At 45.9% G+C, this 15,176-nt stretch overlaps 1 protein-coding gene across 1 annotated transcript in view; it reads left to right on the top strand.

The window, feature by feature from the left end:
* The first annotated feature begins 12,394 nt into the window (after positions 1–12,394).
* Positions 12,395–15,176, top strand: part of INPP5A (inositol polyphosphate-5-phosphatase A) — a 366,757-nt gene continuing 363,975 nt past the window's right edge. Inside the window, exon 1 of the mRNA XM_029911375.1 lies at positions 12,395–12,469. Coding sequence (XP_029767235.1) covers positions 12,395–12,469 — 75 coding nt within the window. The remainder of the gene's footprint in view (positions 12,470–15,176) is intronic.

Here is a 15,176-nt window from a genome sequence, read left to right on the forward strand (position 1 = left end):
CTTCATGATGAAGTGTGTGTGTGTGTGCATGCGTGTTTGAGAATAGTATAATAATCAGATCCATTAAGAAAAGCACGGACTCAAGGAATGGCACATATTAACAAACTTTGATGGTGAGTAGATACTAATAAAGCAGGATGTTTTCTTATTTGGTCAAAGCCCTTCATTTCTATTTTAATATCATCTATTAAAGTTGTCTGATAATATCTAGCTGGGGAGAATAAGGGAGTTATGTTTATAATTATTTTTTTGTAAATAGCACATGCACCTCAGTTTACCTAGTTGATATTATCCTATCTGACTGCAAGGAGTTAAATCAAAGTAGGCTGTTGCGGTAGGGGGAGAAGAGGAGAACAAAGATATGGCAAAGATAAGGTACAGTCCACAGACTATCAAGGGTCATTGAAGAAACAATGGGGAAACTATTGATTGGGGAATGGTCTTACCTGGCTCCAACCAGGCTGGCAAGGTTTACTCTTTCCAGATCTAAGTCTAGGTTCAAAACAGATTGCACCTTAGAGATGTTAGAGTAAGAAGAAAGAGGGGGAAGGGTTGAGTGGGTTGTCAGCAGCTGCCCAGGAAGGAGATGCTGACAAAGGCACAGAGAAAGGGAAAAACTGCAATAAGCAGACTCTCTCTCTTTGTCCCAAACATAGATGGAGGTAACTGGTCTGAATGGAATTTACCAAAGCTTGCAAGGAAATATTAAGGTTTAGGTAAGGGGAAATATGAGTATAGACCTTTGTTTTATCCCTTTCCTCTACTTGCTATATACACCTCTACCCCGATATAACGCAACCCGATATAACACGAATTCGGATATAACGCGGTAAAGCAGCGCTCCGGGGGTAGTTCGCGTAGTTTCATCCTTCAAGAAAGGTGCAGGAAGTCAGGCCTGTCACCTGAAGGATATTCTTGAGAAGGATTGAAAGGGGCCTAAAGTGCAACTCGCCCTGTAACCATGTTACTAGCTCTTTTATAGATATATTAATAGGTTAAAGGGGAGAGATTATACTGTATTTTGCAAAGGATTAAAATTCATGTAATCCTTTGCTCATCTGCAATATGAAACAGTGATATTTGGTTAATGTATTTTCCAGTAGTATTTTCTGTTTGTAAGTAATGTACTTCCATGATCATGGCCTTATATTTTATATCCCACCCTCAGGAGCAGGTAGTTTATGGGTTTCCTGTTGCATATCTAGAGCTGGTTCCTTTGTCCCCCTCCCACAGGAAGAGTTTCTAGCAGAGCAGCTGGGACTCTGGTTCTCAGCTCCTTAGGCCGTGGCTATACTCAAAACTTCAGAGCGCTGCCGCGGGAGCTCTCCCGCAGCAGCACTTTGAAGTGCGAGTGTGGTCGTTCGCCAGCGCTGGGAGAGAGGTCTCCCAGAGCTGCAGGTACTCCACCTCCATGAGGGGATTAGCTTACAGCTTACAGGGGCACTGTTTACACTGGCGCTTTACAGCGCTGTAACTTGCTGCGCTCAGGGGGTGTTTTTTCACACCCCTAAGTGAGAAAGTTGCAGCGCTGTAAAGCACCAGTGTAGCCATAGTCTTAGTGTTGCTATGATGAATACTGTCCCCTCTATCCATCAGCAGCACCTCCTCTCACTTGGAACCAAAGGCAAGCGATGAATTTTGAAATATTTATCTAAAAATCAGAAAATGAGAGCTACTCTTTAAACAGAACAAAAAACCCTAGAGAACTATTAGGGATAGTTTCTTAATTTAAAAATTTGTAGGGGGGGATGAACGACCCCTTTAGAGCATCCTAACTCTGTCAGATCTATGATGTTATGAGAGTGAAGAGCACAGTTGCAGCCAAATACAGAAGGTCTGTGAACCAGTGGCGCTTGCTTATTGTCAGTTGCTCGAGTGACTAACATGCTGGGTGTCTGTACAAAAAACAATCCAAGCCACCTCATCTTTTTTCCCTGGGAGAAATCTGCAGTGAACGGGATCCAGAAGCCAGTAGCAGGAGGAGCTTTGCTGAAAGGGACCTAATTTGTTTTAAAAAGGAAAACTTAAGGACAAAACATCCTCACGTCCACCTAGCTTGCTCCAGAGGAGGAAAAGAAGAGACAGACATGGAAATAATGGACTCAGAACTTGCAAGATATTGATGCCTATGAGTAGGAGTGTGACACCCTGTATCCCATGTTCACCACTTTTATATGTTTGATATAGTTTGTACAAAGAATGCCTTGTGAGATATCACTTGAAAACTCATAATCTGCTGAATATTATTATCCTGTTGAAATGGGTGTAACACCACTGCATGTAAAATTATGAAATTTTGCTATATGATTGTTACTGAAATATGTTGACGCTCTGGGTAACACCCACAAATACTTTTCTCAGAGACAAAGAAACACTGGCACATCAGTAAAGTGTTAAAGGGTCATTACCTATTTAATTGGCTATTCACTAGTAGGAGAGAGGTAGAAACAAAGAATTTACATTTCCTCCCAGAAACACTTCAAACCTTCCATACACAGGAAACTGTTAGTCGACACTCCAGCTGAGGAGGAGTTATCCTCAAAGAGGGGAGTGGGATATAAAATGGGATACTGACCTCCACCTCACCTCCCTCCCTCCATCTCTACTCACAGCAGCAAGATCGCTTGAAAGACAAAAGAAGCATCATTGAACTGGTGGGAGTGGTCCTGGCTTGGAGGTTTTCCAGCCAGCAGACTACTGTAGGCTTTTGGTGAGAAAAAGTCCTTGTTTTTTTCTATTAGCCTTGGTAAAGTTTAGGAATTAGCTTGCATGTTTATCTTTTTATTTCTTTTTGTAACCAATCCTGATTTATATGCCTCTATACTTGTAATCGGTTAAAATGTATCTTTCTCTAGTTAATAAACTTGTTTTTTCGTTTTATCTTCACCAGTGTGTGTTTGGATTAAAGTGTGTGGAAAACTCCATTTGGGATAACAAGGCTGGTGAATATCATTCTCAGTGCTGGAATGAGGGACTTCTTATGAGTTTAGAATACTAAGCAGTACAAGACAGACATTTCTGGGGAACAGGGCTGGGGCTAGGAATATGCAGATGTTGCCCTGTATATAATTCCTAGATGGCTGGGAGAGCATTCATGTATTCAGCTGGGAGTGATTTTTACATGCTAGTGGCTGCGTGTGAGTAGACCCTGGAGAGGTGGTTGTTCAGCAGCAAAGCAGTGTAAAAAGCACCCCGGGCTAGAGAGTTCAGGGGACACTGCTGTTCAACAATCCAGACTATACCCTGGGGAATGTCACAAGGTCTGAGAACACTTTCATCACTTTCTTGCTTCTCCCATTAGGCAAAACAATCTTATAGTCTTAATGCAGATGAAACCGCATTGGAGTCAGTGAGAATTTTGATTGAAGTCACTGGGAATTTTGCTCATGTGGGAAGTGCAAGATTGGTTTTGTTAACAGAGTAAAAGATTGACCATATTTAATTAGTTACTAAGTTACAAAAATGACTGGTGGACTTTCTTCGGACTTAATATGACTGCTAAACCAGCTTTTCAAACTGAGAATAACCCTTCGTTACCTATATGAGTAAGCAGGAAACATAATCAATCAGCTGAGTCAACCTTTTCGGGATCATGAGTGATGCTTTGCCAGGAGTGGAGAAGGAAGGTATCACAAGATAATATCAGCTCCTTCATGGAATCAGAGGGAACCTTCATTTTTTGAATAGCTTCTTCTCTCCATCTCTATTGCCAATCATAGATCCCTGCATTTGCCCAATTTAATACATTTATTAAAAAAAAAAGGTAGGTTATGTAAAGCTGTGTTCATATACTCCATCCTTGATCCCCTCCAGTCTGGTTTCTGCCCCACTGTGCTATTGGAAGTGGTCTCACCAATGACCCTTTCCTGGCTAAATCTCAGGGCCTCTTTTTTGGTCTTTAGCCTCCTCTTGGCTGCTTTTGACATCACTGATTTAACTCTTTCTCTTTGGCTTTTCTTGATGCCCAGGGCTGCCAAGAGCGGGTTCGGGCCTCAGTGAAAATTTTTTTACGGGCAAGGGTGGCGCGGCGGAACAGGGGGGGCCCGGGGGGGGGGGGGGGGGAGAGGAGCCAGGGAAGCCGGGCCCCCTTCCGGACCGCAGGGCCCCAGTAAGGCGAAGAGAGGGAGGGGAAGCTGGACCCTGGGCCCCCTTCTGGACCGCCGGGCCCCGGTAATTTGTACCGGCTTCCCTCCCCCTTGTTGGCCCTGCTGATGCCTACCTTGCTCCCTTCAGATCATTCAAAATAATCACCATCTTAACATCATTGTGATCCTACACCTCTAGGAAAGAGTGTACTGACCCTTCAAGGGTCAGCCTGGAGTTCACAGATCAGCCAGGGTGCAATTTAGGACACTCCCTGCTCTGCCCCTGTCATAACTATAAAGGGAAGGGTGGCAGCTCTCCTGTGTACTGTGCTATGGAATCCCTCCTGGCCAGAGACTCCAAATCCTTTTACCTGTAAAGGGTTAAGAAGCTCGGATAACCTGGCTGACACCTGACCCGAAGGACCAATAAGGGGACAAGATACTTTCAAATCTTGGGGGGGGGAAGGCTTTTGTGTGTGCTCTTTGTTTTAAGGGGTGGTTCGCTCTTGGGACTGAGAGGGACCAGACATCAATCCAGGTTCTCCCCATCTTTCTAAACAAGTCTCTCCTATTTCAAACTTGTAAGTAAAAAGCCAGGCAAGGCGTCTTAGATTTACTTTGTTTTCTCAACTTGTAAATGTACCTTTTTACCAGAGGGTTTATCTTTGTTTGCTGTACTTTGAACCTAAGACAGAGGGGGGTCCTCTGAGCTCTTTAAGTTTGATTACCCTGTAAAGTTATTTTCCATACTGATTTTACAGAGATGATTTTTACCTTTTTCTTTAATTAAAAGCCTTCTTTTTTAAGAACCAGATTGATTTCTCCTTGTTTTAAGATCCAAGGGGGTTTGGATCTGTGTTCACCAGGGAATTGGTGAAAGGTTTCTCAAGGCTTCCCAGGGAGGGAGTTCTTGAGATGGTGGCAGCGGACCAAAGCTAAGCTGGTAGATAAGCTTAGGAGTCCTCATGCAGGCCCCTACATTTGTACCCTAAAGTTCAAAGTGGGGATACAGCCTTGACAGCCCCAGTGACTTGTTTAAACAGAAAGAGGAAGCTGAGTTGGGGGAAGGAGCCTAGAAGCTGAATAGCCTGCACAAGGAGGTGATCTCTCTCCCCCTCCAGGAGCTTAGTCTGACCAGGCACAGTGACTGTGTTTTGGACTTATAATGTGGGAGATCTGAACCTGGGTCCTGAGATAAGGGCGTTTGATTTGTTTTTACATGTACTCCTTCTCTGGGGCTTCAGTGAAGGCGATACTTCTTTTCACTAGCTTGGTTTGGCTTCTTATTGCCTTGATCTGTGCAAGTAGATTGGTTGATACTCAGTGAGGTGGGGCTCACCTGTCCAAAAGGAGGTGCTTAGGGAGGACCACCTCTTTACAATCTCCTTTGAGAGCCTCTTTTAGTGATTAATTATTATCATTTGAATTACAATCACATCTAGAGCAGAGGTCCCCAAAGTGTGGGGCACCCCCCCCCCCCCAGAGGGCATGGAGGACTGTCCAGGGCGCATGGCGGGGGCGGGGCCCGGGCCAGGCCCTACAGTGGTGGGGAGGGAGTGCCACCCAGCCCCTTCCCGCCCCCAGCTCTGCTCCGGTCTGGCCCCCAGCCACATCCCCGGCTCCCAGCCCTGTGCACGCTTGGCCCCGTCCCCAGCCTCAGCTGCTGGCCATGGCTCCATTTCTGGCCCAGGGCCAAGGCTGGTGGCAAGGCCGGGAGTGGAGTTGCACCTGGCTGCGGGCCAGCTGGTCCCCACCGCAAGCCAGCTGTGGCTCCGCTCCCACCCCCACCCCAGCCGCAGCCCCTGGCTGCGGTCCTGGCCCCAGACCCACCCCCAGTTGCGGCCCTACTCTCAGCCCCCTAACTCCTGTCTAGCTCGGGGGGGGGGGGGTGGGGAGTCACAGATAGGGTAAGGGGGGGCATTCAACCCTCAAAAGTTTGGGGATCGCTGACCTAGTGGTTCCTAGGCTACCCCTTTTCATTGCATTAGATAAACTACTTTTGCTTATCTGTGAAACAAGATACAGACTACTTTTGCTTATAACATCATAGTCCCTCCACCTTTATCTTTCTTTTTCTTATATTGCTCCACCCCCCCTTTCTGATTGCTGACGCCATCCTCTATCACCTGTCATCTGGTTTTCTTTTATGTATCTTTCTCATTGATTTCACACCCGTTTTCCAATTTATAAAGATCATTCTGAATTCAAATCCTGTACTCCAAAGTGAATCTAACCCCTCCTAGCTTAGTGTCCTCTACAAATATTGTAAGCATAATCTCCTCTCCATCATTTAAGTCATAAATGAAAATATTGAATAGTACCAAACCTAGGACAGAACCCTGCAGGACCCAACTTGGTACATTCTCCCAGTTTCACATTGAACGATGGGTAACTATTCTTTAAGAACAATCTTCCAATCAGTTATGCATCCACCTTACAGTAACTTCACCTAGACCATATTGCTTATGAGAATGTCATGTGGGACTGTGTCAAAAGCCTTACTGAAGTCCAGATATATCACTTCTGCTGCTTCTGTTCTATACACTAGGCTAGCTACACTGTCAAAGAAGGAAACTAGATTGGTTTGACAGGATTTGCTCTTGACAATTTTATGCTGTGTATCACCTTATTATCCTCTAGGTTTGAGCAGATTAAACAATAAATCTGTTTCAATATCTTTCTGGGTATGAAAGTTAGGCTGAGTGGTCTAAAATTCAGGAGGTCCTCCTCTTTCCTGTTTTTGAAGCTAGGAACTATGTTTGCCTTTCTCAAGTGGTCTGGGACCTTAGCTGTCCTCCATGAATTTTTGAAGATAACCACTAATGATTGAGAGATTGCTTTGGCTAGTTTCTTAAGTACCCTAGGGAGAATTTCATCAAGTCCTGCTGACTTGAAACTGTGATGGCAGGATCATGTTGAGATAACAATGTGTGTGCCGCATCTTTGTCCAGTAGTTGCCTCAAGGGTTCACACACATTTGAGAGGCTTGGAAAACTTTTTTTCAGAAAGTTCACAAATCCTAAGAGCTTGTCTACACTGGCAATTTACAGCGCTGCAACTTTCTCGCTCAGAGGTGTGAAAAAACACCCCCCTGAGCACAGCAAGTTTCAGCGCTGTAAAGCGCCAGTATAGACAGTGCACTAGTGCGGGAGGTGGGTTTTTTAGAGAGATGGGAGAGCTCTCTACCAGCACTCTGTCACGACTACACGAGCCATGTTAAAGAGCTGCTGCGGCAGCGCTTTAGTGTTGCCAGTGTAGACTAGCCCTAAGTCTCTGAACTGATTTAACATCTTTAGGTGTTGGCACCTACTGTATTGCTCTTTCCTTTTGTTGTAGCCTTTGCGAGGTCAGCAAATGTCCCAAGAAGGATACTACAGTGAATTGCAATTTCATATTGGATTTATTCAATTTCAGATACTTCCCCGGCACTTTCTAGTAGACAAGAGAGGTTCTGGTCATGATTACCACAGCTTCTGCCACGCTGTGTCCACGTTGGTATGCTAGAATATCATCAGCTGTGATACTGATCCCTGAGAGTCCTGTTGGTATGTATTGCTAACAACGTTGATTATTTTCCTGCTGGAGGTTGGATCCCAAGAGGCATTCTCATTCATCTGTATCTACCTGCTGGTGTCCAATGTGCAGAGAGATGCCAGCTTTCTTTATCCAGTACTGCTACAGGGATGCTACACTGCATTGGCTGCTCTGGATATGTTGTTTATTTTGCTTGTGTGTCTATTTTGTGAAATGTTTGTCCCAGGAGGAGTGTCAGTAATTCCAGGAACTAACTTTCAGCTGAAAACAGGGTTTCCTGTATTGTATGTTCTACCTCAAATTTCAGCCTGTATACTTTTTCCTTGGTATTCTTTTTGTAATTTACACTGTCTTAGTGGCATTGCCATCATATAATTTTAATTTGACTTTTCTTGGTTGCAGTTTTGATTTTTTTCTCCGGCATAATGATGAGGAATTCTTTGTAGCTTAGCATATTCACTAATGGCCCACTGTGTATTTGGCTTTCAGTATCCTATTTGTGTGCTGCTGTCTTGTCTTTGCATGGGGTGCTAGTCTGAGCATTATAAACCATTTATTTTTTGCTGGTTTGCAGTGCATTAATGTCATACGTGCAAAATCTGATGCTCTGTCACTGATTCCTTGATATGGTGCAATTTTTTTTCTTTGCTTTTCTCATCAGGAAGCTTTGGCATAATGATTTCTCTTGCCACAATTATTGTATATGATCCCCCCTTATGTAGGGCATTTTTCCATATTCATGTTTTTCTCTACAGTTACCCTTCCTCCCCCCACTCCCCGGTCTTCCTTTGTGTTTTGTTTGTCTCCTCTACTTTGTATTTGTACACTTGCTTTAGCATGAATGTTGGTATGTTTCTTTGTGTTTTACTACTTTCCCTGTGCTGCTTGGTAAATTATCTGTGTGTCTGCTCCACTTATTCTCGGCATTTGGATATGAGTTTGTTCACTAGCTTTGCACACATCTATAGCTCTTGGTAGAGTTATTGAGGGCTTTCTAGGCATTCACATTCAAGCTTCTGTATCTTTCATCCCTATTACTAATCTATCCCAAATTTGTTCATCTTTTAATCTTTGATAATCAGATGAGTCAACTGTTGTCCAGTAGCCTGGCAATTTACTGATCTATTGTTTCTCCAGATTCTTAATCACAATTGTTGAAGATACTTTTCATATACAACATTGTTTGTGGCTTGAAAATTCTTTTGGGGGCACCTCTAGGATTTTACACAGGTCTTCCTGGTCTGCTGCTGATGTATCTAGATGCTGTTGGAGCATATGTCAGCCTTTGTCCATTACAATGTACAGTGTGGCTGCTGGCTGTTTTTTTTGTTTTGTTTCCATGTTGCTATTCTGTAGTTTTTTCATTGTGGCCTAAAGAATGTCCAATTGCTAAACACATCTTCTTTACGTCCATCGGCTCAGGGACATGAATCTGGTATGCTGCTACGATTATTGTTTAATTTCTGTGGTTTTGTTTAGTTGGCTTTTTTGTTTCTGATTTCCTGTGCCTGTAGGCGCCGACTCACTTCTGACACCATGTTCAGTGTTGAAGCATAACAGAGAGAAAGCCAAGACACTGCAATATTCAGGTTTGAATCCTTCCTCCACACATACAGTCCTCTCTCATCAATCACTTTCGGAAAGTAAAATTCTCTACATTCTTAGAAATTATCATATACATACAATATGATAGTATGTTTAACACCCCTTATTGGGAAGTTACCTATTGTAACACTCTCTTTACAAATTATAGTTTCCATTATATAGTAGTTATAATTATAGTTGCTATTATCACACTGATATTGACACTTCTTCCCAAAATAGCTTTACAGGACATCTGGAATAACTCTAATTCCTCTTTCTTATCCTCTCACTACAATTCCCTTAGGGTAATGGAGAACCAGTTTCCACACTGGAACTTACATTTCATTTGTCAGCTTGTGTAGGACTTAACCTCCACCTAACATGTAAACCACTATCCCAATGGAGGGTCTTCTTTTCCCAAAGAAGGAGGATATTCTCACAGACTCTTCATTAAATCAGTCAATACTCACTAGCTTTTATGATGTCTTGTACTGTCAAGCCTTCCAGATACACTCTAAGCATCTGGTCCAGCACTTGAATTTGTGCTAACAGAAGACATCGATTCCCTTCTGCATATATGAATTGAAATACAAACTTTATATTTTTTCTTCTTTGTACGATGCTTTTCTCTGTGTTTAAAGTGGTCTGAAAAGTGTGGGTGAGATCTCATTACCCCATCTGCCCATTCTTCTGTCCAGCAATTAATTCTGTCACAAACTCCAAATCAATCCTGTCCCCCAAGTCCTCACACATCAGTTGTGACCCCACATTTGTTCTGCCTCTCTTGCAGCTCCTGGGGTTCTTTACTCCTCTCCTCAGGCCTGGGAAGGGGCTTCAGGGGTTCTTTACCCCACTCTGCCCCTTCCCAGGCTAGGTGTTTTAGAGAGGAAGGAGGAGCAGAGGAGCCATCTCATTGCTCACTGGGAGAAGGGAGTGGCACCACCCTGAGCTGCTAGGTGTGGTTGGCTGCTCTTCTCACCAGCAAGTGGGGAAAACAGCCAAATTCATTGGATAAGGTGATTTTGGCCCCTGCTGGAATCATTACTTACTTATAATCCTGCTTCTCTCAAGGTGTTGTGATGAATCTGTGAGCTTCTATAGGGCAATGTTAACTTCCAGCACAACATCCTGCCACCGGACTCCATACTTCATCCAGCATGGGGAAGAGAGGGGATCTGGCTCAGGAGGGAGCCAGAGGATGCATTGACCAGGAGCAGTAGGTCAGAGGCAGCCTGTGGAGAGAAGGCATGAGCTGGGAGAGAATGGATAAGCAGCAGCCTGTTGCAGGCAAGGGGGCTGTGCTAGCTCCCTTGATAATTGAATACTTGAGAATACCTGCAAATGGGGTTGCAAGACGGAAAGAACTGAACTCTGACTGGGGGACTGCAGGGCAGTGTGTGATTACTTCCTTCAGGGAGTGTCCCTGGTGCTAGGCATGAGGAGCTCTGCTTTCATATCATGGGATTGGGAACTATTGTGTGTTGGGTTTTTGTCTTTTACTTGGATAAACATTAAAACAAACATACAGAGTATTGGATTGTTTATAGTGGGCAGCCCCACAAAGGCAATCCTTTGTTGTTCATGAGACTTTGAGTGTATCTCATCATGGGCTGGAACCTTGAGAGTCTAATGCCTATAGCACTTGCTTCGGAGCATGTTCTACACCCAACACACTACCAGACATCAAGGAGCCTGGTGTACCACAGTGAAACCTGTAGTGGGATTGGTCGTGGTGTCATTTGACTGGGCTCCTCCTTCACTGGGCTCTGAACTGCACCAGAGACAGCACCTTAACTCCCCTATCTCTTAAAGATTCCTGGCCTGCTTCATTCTGAGACCAACTGCCCCTGGCTCAGTGCATCCAGAACATTCAATTTCAGTTCCTTGAGGAGCAGGAAACAAAGAGCTCCCCAAATGCTAAGTGTAAAGATGTCCAAAGAGTGTGTATAGAATAGGGCCATAATGTATATTATTCAGAGAAGCAGTATAGCTAATAATACAACTGAGTGCTTATATAGCACTTGTCATCATGTGCTTTACTAAGGAGATCAGTATCATCATCCCCATTTTGCAGATGGGGAAGTTCACACACGGTGTACTAAAGTGACTTGCCCAAAGTCACCTAGCAGGCAGTGGCCAAGCCAGTAATGGAACTGAGGTCTACTGAGTCCCAGTCTAGTGCTTTATCTACTGAGCTAGAGTAGGGGAAAAGGGATGTGTACATGGACCTGTATGCCAGTGCTTCAACCTTCCCTACCCCATTAGGGAGAGTCCCTTAGAGAGTATTGTAGAGAAAACTCTCATAAGCTCACTAGTGAAAGCAGGAGGCAAAGTCCCCTTGGCTGGATTAACATGCACGGTATCCTCAGCCAGTGATAAACCGCAGATCATCCACAGACCGGCACAGAGGGGGCAAAACGGACCTAACTCCCGTTCATTCAGCCCCTGCCAAGGCCGCCTGGCCCTGCAGGTGGGGACACGGCTGCCAATCTCTCTTCCCCTTGGACAGCAGCAGGGAGCTAGATGACGTTGCCCTTTTAAGAGCAGCCCTGTCGTGTCAGGCCTGTGACGTCAGAGAGCGCAGAGCCCTAGTCCCTGCTGCCTCTGTTATTGCAGCCAAAGGCTGGGAGTAGCAGCAGCGACAAGGGCAGCTCTGGCTGTGCGAGGGGCTTCGCGCAGTGCAGCTTCCCGGGTGCGTGCGGGGAGAGCGCTGGAGCCCCTTCCGCAGAGCCTGGCCATGCACAGGGATTCAGCCGCCGCCGCCGCCTCCACCAGCAGGAACTTTCCTGGCGGGAGCCTAATGGCTGCGAAGGGGGAAATCTAAGAACAAAGTCTTCGCCTCCAGCCCAGGCGCCGGGGAGAGGGAGATCCGGCAGCAATGAGCCCAGGGGCTGCTTGGCACTGATGTCTCCGTGCCTCCCCCCGGCGGGAGGACTGAGAATCCCTGGCTTACCTTCCTGCTCCTCCCCTGGGGCACAGCCGAGCGAGTGAGCGAGGCAGGGGCGGCAGAGGGGCAGCGGCTCCCCCGGGGGTGCTTTGAAACTGACTTCGAAACTTCCACGGGGCCAGGGCTCCCCGGCCCGCCGGTCGCACCCCGCCGCCTCCCCACCCGCCGGCGTTCCCACGGAGAGCCCGCTTGGCCGCGGGTTTGGGGGAGTGGGTGAATTTTTAAACTCTCCCCTGCCGGTGTCATGGCGGTGAAAGGGGCTGCGGCAGGTACCGGAATGTTGTTAGTAACAGCCAACGTTGGATCCCTCTTTGATGATGTAAGTAGCGCGGCTGTGGGGTGTCTGCACACCGGCGGGGAGGGAGGGAGGCGGGAGCCCAGGTTGTCGCTGCCGGGGGCGTTCCTGGGTCCCAGCTCGCCCGTGCGGCGCCAGGTCCCCTGAGCCCTTGGCCGGGCTGCGCGGAGGATGGTCCCGGTGCATCTCCCCGGAGTGGCTCAGAAGAACGAGCAGGATCCCAGGCAGCACTTCCTTGGTGGGTGGGTTTTGCCCGGTCCTAGTGCCCTGCCGCCCGCCGGTGAAGGGGGTAGGAGCTCAGAGCGCCCCGAGCCCGGGGGCGGGCTCTGCACGGGCAGCACCGGCGCTAGGGCACTGCCAGGGGGAGCGCAGACCAGTTGCAAGGTTCGTGCTCGTCCTCTGAGCCACTCCGGCGGCGGGAGGGGCCTGGGGAAAGGGCTTTGGCTCCAGCTGCCTCACCGGTGCGGGGACATCATCTCACCGTCACCGCTCCCAGCGCGTCTGGGCGGCTCTCACTGGCCGGTGGCGGCGGGTCCCGCACGTACAGCCGGGCCGGGGTCGGTCCTGCCTGCCGGGCGTGGGAAGCGACTGCCTCCGTGCTGCTGCAGCCACCGCTTCCCCGCACGCCCTGCCTCGGGGCTGGGGAAGCCTCCCAGCCTCCGCGCAGCTCCGCTGTTCCCCTCCCTCCCCGTTCCCGGCAGCGTGCCGCAAATATGTGCAGCAGCACCAGGCTGGTAGTGAGGGGCTAGCTAGCCTCCTGCCTCCCCACCCCGCCCTCCCTGCCTGAAGCAGGGCCCTTCCTTGCCAGGGAATGGGGGAAGGATTCACTGCTTCCCATGCATCCTCCATTCCTAGATAGAAAACTGCTACGTCTGCCTCTGAAGACCCCTGATAGGCAAATCCACCGCCCCAAGGCTTGCTCGTTGGGGAAAGTTTGTTTATCAGCCGGTTAGCAACAGTGTGTCATGTTCACTCTGTGCCCTGGTGACTTTGTTGTGTTTTTTTTCTTGTTTATACACGGTCCCTGAGGACTGTATAAACGAAGTAGACTTCCAAATCTGAAATGCCAGGGAAAAGGTGGTAGCTGTCCAGTAGGGCTTTGCTGTTAGAGAAACTGTTTCAGTATGAAAGGAATATAGGCAAGAGTGTGTTAGTGCTTTTTAATTAGAAACTACTAATCGGAGATTGACTCTTGTTTAAAGGATTAGCCATGCTCATGTGCACTCACTCCTCTACACTTAAGCCTTCAGAGAGCTCTGTGCATCTCAGTGAAACTGCTGTCAAGCAAAAGTAGTTTTCCTTTAGATATCTCTTAGAATCTCTCTAATTATACATATATTTTTAAAACCAGAAGGGCTTGGAGTGATATCAGTCCTTAGTTGCATCTGAAGAAATGGGTTTTTTACCCACGAAAGCTTATGGCCAAATATATATTAGTCTTTAAGGTGCCACCAGACTCCTTGTTGTTTTTGTGGATACAGACTAAAACGGCTACCCCCTGATATCAGTCCTTAGGTTTTCTGTGTCCTACAGTCATTAGACTTTACAAAATGTCACCTGTGGTGATGATCGTGTATGATAAATCGGTTTTTATTTAGCTAATATAAGTATTTACTAAAATACAAAAATAAGGTGTTACACTTTTCCATAAAATTTGACTACTTGTTCATTTTTAAATGCCATTTTCCCCAGCATTAGTGTATTTTATGTCAGCTGTTTTGTTCTCCTACCAGTAAATTTGTAAGTTGAATATTTGCTGAAGGTGGACTTTTGTTTCTTTGGAGGCCTTAGTTAAAATGTCAAGATAGCCAAAGTAATTTAGTCTGCAGCAAAATGCTTTCTTGGAATATTATTTATACTCTTCTAAGTTTTCATTTTTTCTTAACATATCAAGCAGTATATCATGATCTCAGTCAGATGATACAATTTCTTAGCTGTGGTTCTGAAGCCTCAGAAATAAAACCTTACATTGCTTTCATTCTCACAGGGGAAAAAAAAAATTCTATTGCATTCCTTCCAGTAATTTCAAAAATGATGCAACGCAGCTGTACTCCTCCCCCCCCCAAATGTATTTTTACATAGTGACATGAAAATATGATGCTTTAATTTTTGTTTAGCGAAATACATTATTCACAGAAATATTTTATCCAGAGGAAAAAATATTATTGTAACACTTCACATGTCTAGGATTAAAGCAAAGAGGAGAAATTTTGTTTGTAAATTGCCAAAAGTTAGTTATCAAAATGCATAACAGCCAGGACTGATCCTGCAAGGACTTGCATGTATGGGGTGAATTCTAGTCCCTCTGAAGTCAATGGCAAAGCTCCCGTTGACTTTTTGGTGAAACCAGGCTTTCACCCACGGTGAATGGAGTACTCCCATTGCCTCACACTTCTTAAAATCGAGAACATATGTAAGTCGTTGTAGGATTGGGGCCCAAGATTCTATTAGCTGAAGATTGTAGCCAAGTGAACTAACATTAGATTTGCCTCATGTTCATGTGTTATACGCAAATCATTGTTTAAGTGTACCTCAGTGAGCAAGTTCCAGTTTTTTGTAGTTGTCATAATTAAAGCAAGTGGGATTCACCATTCATGGGACACTGATAGATGCCTGCTAAAGACCCAGTTAGTCTTTTAACTAACTTTATTAAAAAACACAGTTTGAATTCAGCCTAAATTTATTTTAAAATGTACATGTATTCAGTTTTGTATTATAAAAGGAATATGTA

Source organism: Terrapene carolina, unplaced genomic scaffold (genome assembly GCF_002925995.2).
Source record: "Terrapene carolina triunguis isolate 2854851 unplaced genomic scaffold, T_m_triunguis-2.0 Scaffold95, whole genome shotgun sequence".
In the NCBI taxonomy this organism is placed as follows: Eukaryota; Metazoa; Chordata; order Testudines; family Emydidae; genus Terrapene; species Terrapene triunguis.